Raw genomic sequence first — 7,405 nt, 5'->3', positions numbered from 1 at the left:
ACTGAGGTAAAACTTAGCAAGAATGGAGGATATAGGTGCAAATAGTAATAGTTGATATTCTTCATCACTACTTATATTCACAAAAAAACAAAAACACTCTTTTGGCCATCTTTCTGATCCACCTTAACAGATACAGGAATATCTTTGCAGATGCTCTCAAGATCATTAGCAGTGCCTAGAAGAGAGCTAAAGGTGGGTCTTCTTAGGCCATACTCCAAAGTCAACATCCCATTTCTAACTGTGATAACGAAGCAGGAATTTGAAATCACTGCTGATCACCAAGCTGAGAACATTGTTGTGAATCTCACGGGCAGGTTAAACCTGTGTGGAGTTATCAACCCCAGATTTAGTGTACAATTCAAAGATCTAGAAAAATGGCAGAATAACCTGCTCCCATCCTCTCAGTTTGGTTTCATTGTCCTGACAACCTCAGCTGGCTTCATGAACCATGAAGAAGCAAGATGAAAACACTCAGGAGGGAAAATCCTGAGATCCCTTTTCTAGGGACGTAATACCTATGTGCAAATAAAATGCCTCAAAAACAAAAACACAACCAAACAAAACTAGTATCACACTAAAATATCCTGGTTAAAGCATTAAAAAATATTATCTTCATTAATTATTCTCAAATCCCCATTTTTAAACTTCTCATACATGGGATACACAGCACTTCCGTTACATGCATAAGCCCCGAAGAAAATAATTTGTATGAACTTAACTGGTCTTTTTCTTCTTTTTGCAGAATGCCATTTTTACCTGAAAGAATGAATGACACAGAATCTTGGATTATTTACACTAGGTTATTTGACCGACAGTTTCTGAAAAATAAACATGAACCCATCATTTCATGAAAATCAACTCACATATGACAGCTGACAGTACTTGTTGCCTTGATAAAAGGTAAACTCTCAAGAGAAATTCAGAATTTTGGAAAACTTGTGATCCACCAATAAATTTTACAGCTTCTTAGTACTGACAAACTTTTCTGTTGGGATCTGTGGTAATATTAAAACAAATATGACTTTTTGATAATTCACTTCCAGTCTAATCAACAGTGGAAAACCTATGCAACTTAGTGAACCAACACACTTCTTTTTAAAAATAATGCATTAGAACAAGATCCATTCAGTGTGCGAGATGAGCCTGTGGATTTTAATGCAACAGAGGACAGAGTCGATGATGCTGTTTCAGGTGCCACTTTGCCAGTAACCTTAGAGAAAGTACACCTTGTGTCGTTTTAATATAGTATCTAAGACGCATATACATAATTATCTGAAGAGGTCATGAAGCATACTCTTCTCCCATTAATATGCAAGGTTGTACATTTTTTCATAGACTTCAACCAAAACCACAAATTACATGCAGAAGCAAATCTGAACATCCACGGGTCCTCTAAGGAGACAGACAAGAAATGTGAAATGCAGTATCACCCTTCTCACTATGCTGTTTATTTGCATAGTTATTTTTCATAAAAACAATATTTCTATTTTCATGCCATGGATTATTAATATGATGCTAAATGAATTAATGAATTTTTAAACCTCTTTTATTCCTACTACGGTAAATACTGATAGAGATAACCCACAGACACAAAATGATCCTTGGGATCCTCAGTCATCTGTGAGACTGTGCAGATACCCTGTGAACAGAATGTTTGAGAATCACTGACTCAGGTCCTGGGCCACTGCTCTGGGGGACGGTATGACAAAGAGCGCTTTGTGCAGTAGGTGAGGGGTCGCGGCAAAGTCCGAGGTCCCCGGGTCAGCTTCTCAAGCACCAGGGCCCTGTCGGGAGTGCGGTGCCCCCTTCCCCTGCCCTCCCCGCCGCCTTCATCTGGGCCCCGCGCCGGGAGAAAGGTCGGGCGGGGTCTCAGCCCCTCCGCGCCCGCAGGCTCCCACTACCTGAGGTATTTCTACACCCGCGTGTCCCGCCCCGGCCGCGGGGAGCCCCGCTTCATAGCCTTTGGCTATGTGGAAGACACGCACTTCCTGCGGTTCGACAGCGACTCTGCCTGTCTGAGGATGGAGCCGCGGGCGCCGTGGGTGGAGCAGGAGGGGCCGGAGTTTTGGGACCAGGAGACCGGGAACCTCAAGGACGCCGCACAGACTTACCGAGTGAACCTGAACACCCTGCGGGACTACTACAACCAGAGCGAGGCCGGTGAGCGACAGAGCCCGGGTCCAGGTCACAACTCTGATCCCCACAGGGTAGCCCGAGTGTCCGGGTCTGAGTGTCACCCCGAGTGTAAGGGACCCTTCCCGCATCCCCACCCCTGTCCCCCCATCCTTAAGCCCGAAGAACCCGCGGGAACTTTTAGGCGGTTTTACTTTCTGTGTGGACTTAACCCCCTGCCTGTCGGGTGGGACCAGGGTCTCACACCATCCAGAGCATGTATGGCTGTGACGTGGGGCCCGACGGGCATCTCCTCCGCAGGTACAGTCAGGACGCCTACGACGGCGCGGATTACCTCGCCCTGAACGAGGACCTGCGCTCCTGGACTGCGGCGGACAGGGAGGCACAGGTCACCCACTGCGACCACCGCAATTGGGAGGCGGCCTGTGAGGCAGATCATGAAAGGAACTACCTGGAGGTCACGTGCGTGGAGTGGCTCCGGAGGCACCTGGAGAACGGGAAGGAGACGCTGCTGCGCTCAAGTACCAGGGCCAACAGGGCCTCCCTGATCTCCCCTCCCTGGGACTGGCTTCCCACCAAGAAGGGAAAATGGGCTCAGTGGCAGAACACCGCTCTTCAACGGGTGGGGAGATCGGTGGGATCTCCTGTGGGAGATCCGCGGGTGGGGAGACCGAGCCCTCCGCCTGGGTGTTCAGGTTCCTACTAAAGAGTGACTCACCCAGGGGCGCCTGGGTGGCTCAGTGGGTTGGGCCGCTGCCTTCGGCTCGGGTCGTGATCTCGGAGTCCTGGGATCGAGTCCCGCGTCGGGCTCTCTGCTCAGCAGGGAGCCTGCTTCCCTCTCTCTCTCTCTCTCTGCCTGCCTCTCCATCTACTTGTGATTTCTCTCTGTCAAATAAATGAATAAAATCTTAAAAATAAAAAAAAAAAAAAAAAAAAAAAGAGTGACTCACCCAAAGGCCAATTTTCTTTTAAGGACAATTGAGGAATCCAGTCTCTCCCAGGAGGCAGGTGGAGACCATTCCTGTAATAATCCATCAGCGGTTCCCTTTGACCCTGACAGCCACCTTGGAAACCCTGACTTTCTCTCTCAAGGCCTTTTTCTCCAGTGAGAACATCTTTGAGTTCTGACTCGAGGTTTTCTGACTCATTCACTCTCTATTGCAGTCAGGATCATTAGTGTGCTCTCTCACTTAGACCTACAGATTCCTCCTACCCTGGGCTCTGTCCCTGCTTCTAGGACCTCTGAATTAGGAGATCACCAAGGCTAGGTTGGGCAAGCTACGCTGGAAAACAGTATGGAGAGTCCTCAAAAAGTTGAAAATAGGGGCGCCTGGGTGGCTCAGTGGGTTGAAGCCTCTGCCTTACGCTCAGGTCATGGTCTCGGGGTCCTGGGATCCAGCCCCCCATTGTGGTCTCTGCTCCGCGGGGAGCCTGCTTCCCTTCCTCTCTCTCTGTCTGCCTTTCTGCCTGCTTGTGATCTCTGTCTGTCAAATGAATAAATAAATTCTTTAAAGAAAAAAAGTTGAAAATAGAGCTACCCTATGACCCAGCAATCCCACTACTGGGTATTTACCCTAAAAATACAAATGTAGTGATCCATGGGCGCCTGGGTGGCTCAGTGGGTTAGGCCGCTGCCTTTAGCTCAGGTCATGATCTCAGGGTCCTGGGATCAAGTCCTGCGTCGGGCTCTCTGCTCAGCAGGGAGCCTGCTTCCCTCTCTCTCTCTCTCTCTCTGCCTGCCTCTCTATCTACTTGTGATCTCTCTCTGTCAAATAAATAAATAAATAATCTTCAAATGTAGTGATCCAAAGGGGCATGCGTGCACCCAAATGTTTATAGCAACAATGTCCACAATAGCCAAACTATGGAAAGAACCTAGATGTCCATCAACAGATGGATGGATAAAGAAGATATGGTATATATATACAATGGAATACTATGCAGCCATCAAAAAAAAGAAATCTTGCCATTTGCAAGGACGTGGATGGAACTAGAGGGTATTAGGCTGAGCGAAATGAATCAATCAGAGAAAGACAATTATCATATGATCTCTCTGATATGAAGAATTTGAGAGGCAGGGCTGTGGGTTGTGGGGGGTAGGAAGGGAAAAATGAAACAAGATAGGATAAGGAGGGAGACAAACCATGAGAGACTCTTGATCTCATGAAACAAACTGAGGGTTGCTGGGGGGTAGTGGGGTAGGGATAGGGTGGCTGGGTTATGGACAATGGGGAGGGTATATGCTATGATGAGTGCTGTGAAATGTGTAAGCCTGATGATTCACAGACCTGTTCCCCTGGGGCAAATAATACACTATATGTTAATTTAAAAAATAAAACTAAAAAGAAAACAAATAAATAAATAAAAAGCTAGGTTGGTGACTGGGCTTTGAAGCTTTACACATCTTCCATCCAGAGAAACTGCTGGGTCCACTTCCAGATGGTCACATAAATGCCATTTCAATAGGCCATAAAGGTAAAGCAAAGTGTGGATTTTCTGATTTTTCTTCCCCAGAACCCCCCAACACACACGTGACCTGCCATCCCATCTCTGACCATTACTTCACCTTGAGGTTCTGGGCTCTAGCCTTCTACCCTGCAGAGATTACCCTGACCTGGCAGTGCAAGGGGGAGGACCTGACCCAGGACACAGAACTTGTGGAGACCAGGCCTATAGAAGATGGAACCTTCCAGAAGTGGGCAGCTATGGTGGTACCTTCTGGAGCAGAGCAGAGATACACATGCTATGTGCTGTTGCCCGAACCCATCATCTTGAGATGGGGTAAGGAGGGTTTGGGGTAGAGCCTCTTCTCAGGGAAAGCAGAAGGCTTTCTGGAGAATTTCAGCAGGGTCAGGACTCAAACCAGAGGTCTGGGGCTCTCATCATCCCTTCCCTTTCCAGAGCCACCTCCTCCTACCACCCCCATCACATGGATCATTGCTGGTCTGACTCTCCTCATGGTCACTGTGACGTTTGGAGCTGTGATCTGGAGGAAGAAGCTCTCGGGTAAGGAATGGAGTGGGGGGATCTGAGGTTTCTTGTCCCACTGGGGGTTTCCTAGGTAGCAGACTGTCCTGCCTTGTAACTGGAAAGTACCATCCTCACACATGTACTTGGACACTGTGGAACTGATCACTAACACTCACTCTGTAGAAACACTTGTGAAAATGAAAGACACATTTTCTTCCTGTTAATTCTGGTGATGGGGACCTGATGCCCAGTGGGCACAGGACAGAGAGGAAGGATCCTGCTGAGGACAGACCTCTTGCAAGTCAGGTGGGCCAGTGACCCCACAACTCATTCTTCATGTTTCCTGATCCTGTTCTAGGTCTTCAGTCACAATTCTCAAAGTTCGTTTTGAATCAGGACTAAGAGCTTCCATTAGGATCTCATGGCCCAGTCCTGTCATAGCTTCTAACATGATATTTTCTTCCTTCAGGAGGAAAAGGACCAGGCTAGTCTCAAGCATGATGTAAGTATGGAGGGGTGATCCCTGAGACCCTAGTATAGACAGGACCCCATGAGGAGCTCACCCACCCATAGCTCCTCCTTTAGTCACCTCTCCTCTGGGCTCTGACCACATCCTGTTTGTTCTCCCCTAGGTGATGACAATGCCCAGGGCTCTGATGTGTCTCTCATGGCTCCTAAAGGTGAGACCTTGGAGACCCAGCAGTGCATAGGAATCGGGTCACTAGGGACACTTTGAGCATGTGGAAAGCTGTTGATCACTTATGTGATTGACCTAAATTTGTACTTTTTTTTTTTTTTTTTGAGAGTGTGAGGCCAGCTGCCTTGTCGGGGATGAGCAATGCAAGATGTGTTCACACTCCCACTTGGTGACATCAGCAACCCCTTACTTTTCTTTGTGCAGAGATGTCAGATGTGTCTGTGTTCCTGTGAGCAAAACATGAGGAGGTGGGGAGACTGGCCCACCCTGCCCACCAGACCCCTCCCCATACTTATCTGCGTTCTCTTCTTTAATGTGCTTTCCTGTTCCAGCAGAGGCAGGGCTGGACCATCTCCATCCCTGTCTTTATTTCATGTTGGGCTGAGTACAAATGACTTCCTTCCCTATTGAAAATGAGAATGCAGATATGAGTTGTGTTTCCTAATTCTTGCCATGTGGGGTTGATGAGGTAATAAAAGAGGAGATTTCTAAACTTGAGACAACAAATAAATGGAAACACTGAGAATCTTCCAGAATCCATGTGTTTGCTATGCTGAGTCTGTTGCAGGTGGGACAGGAGTAGGCTGTGAGGAGCCAAGTGGCGACAGGATCTGTTCCCAGTCTGTGCTCAGTGCATCATGGGCATTAAGTGCTCCCCCCTCAGCTGAGTGATCTCTACACTCCGTGTCCTTGCCCTTTGTGTGGACGCTTATCTACCAGGACCTGTGATCACATGGACTTAGATGTTACCTGTCACCAGGAACTTGTGCAGCAAAAATTCCTGTGGACTGGATCAGTCTCACTTCAGGCCTGGGTCACACCACAGCCCCCATTTTGTTTTTTGTTTTTTGTTTTTTAATTGTTTCTCTAGATCATCAGGCCTGTTCTTGCTCTTGTGTATGAGTTTTTGTCTATTCTCCCAGGGATGACCCTGTCAGTTACAGCAGCAGGTGGCCTTTAGGCTATTGTTCCCACAGGCCCAGGTCATCCCCTGACCCAGGAGTCTCTGTGGTATGAAGATATGAACTTTCAGATTCATCCATCTCTTCCCCTCACTCTGGACCTGTTTTCTGGAATATTCTTTGGGTTCTGGAAGTAGGGAGAGGAGGAATCTGAGAGGTTCTCCTTCTTATTAAACTTTAGTTAGTTTCTGCCTTCCCTGCTGCTTGGCCCTTAGTTCTAGTGATCCTAGTGCTGGCTTAGATCCAAGGTCATGAATTTATAAAGCAGAGTCTAGGTAGATTTCTGTGTGGTTGGAGAAAAAGATCCATAAAGCCTGAGTATAGTGTTTCTGGAGAGAGAACTCTGTGTGCTGTGCTGTGCAGGAGAGATGGTATGGGGGGAGGGGCTGAGCAGAGAGAGGGAGGGGAGGGCAGCACTGTGAGGGGAGAGACAGCACAGATGGTGAAGTGGGTGCACGTGGGGCGGGAGCTGCCACAGAACAGCTGCGCCTGAGACTTATCTAGAAGAGGGAGTCCTTTAGCTGCTCATTCATTCTACCAATAATTGTCATGTGCCACATACAGGACACACTGTGTTTATATCTGGGACACCTCAGTGCGACTAAGAAAAGGGAAAATATGCTGGTCTTGTGGAGAATATTTC

General features: G+C 47.8%; 1 protein-coding gene across 1 annotated transcript in view; it reads left to right on the top strand.

The window, feature by feature from the left end:
* LOC132018566 (HLA class I histocompatibility antigen, alpha chain G-like) overlaps nucleotides 1–6,200 on the top strand; it is a 27,894-nt gene extending 21,694 nt beyond the window's left edge. Inside the window, exons 3-5 of the mRNA XM_059401521.1 lie at nucleotides 1,728–2,160; nucleotides 2,370–2,654; nucleotides 4,648–6,200. Coding sequence (XP_059257504.1) covers nucleotides 1,728–2,160; nucleotides 2,370–2,654; nucleotides 4,648–4,934 — 1,005 coding nt within the window. The 3' untranslated portion in view covers nucleotides 4,935–6,200. The remainder of the gene's footprint in view (nucleotides 1–1,727; nucleotides 2,161–2,369; nucleotides 2,655–4,647) is intronic.
* Nucleotides 6,201–7,405: the final 1,205 nt, after the last annotated feature.

This window comes from Mustela nigripes, chromosome 5 (genome assembly GCF_022355385.1).
Source record: "Mustela nigripes isolate SB6536 chromosome 5, MUSNIG.SB6536, whole genome shotgun sequence".
Lineage (NCBI taxonomy): Eukaryota > Metazoa > Chordata > Mammalia > Carnivora > Mustelidae > Mustela > Mustela nigripes.
Note: the sequence above shows the minus strand (reverse complement) of the source record. Positions and strands in the feature narration are given on the sequence as shown.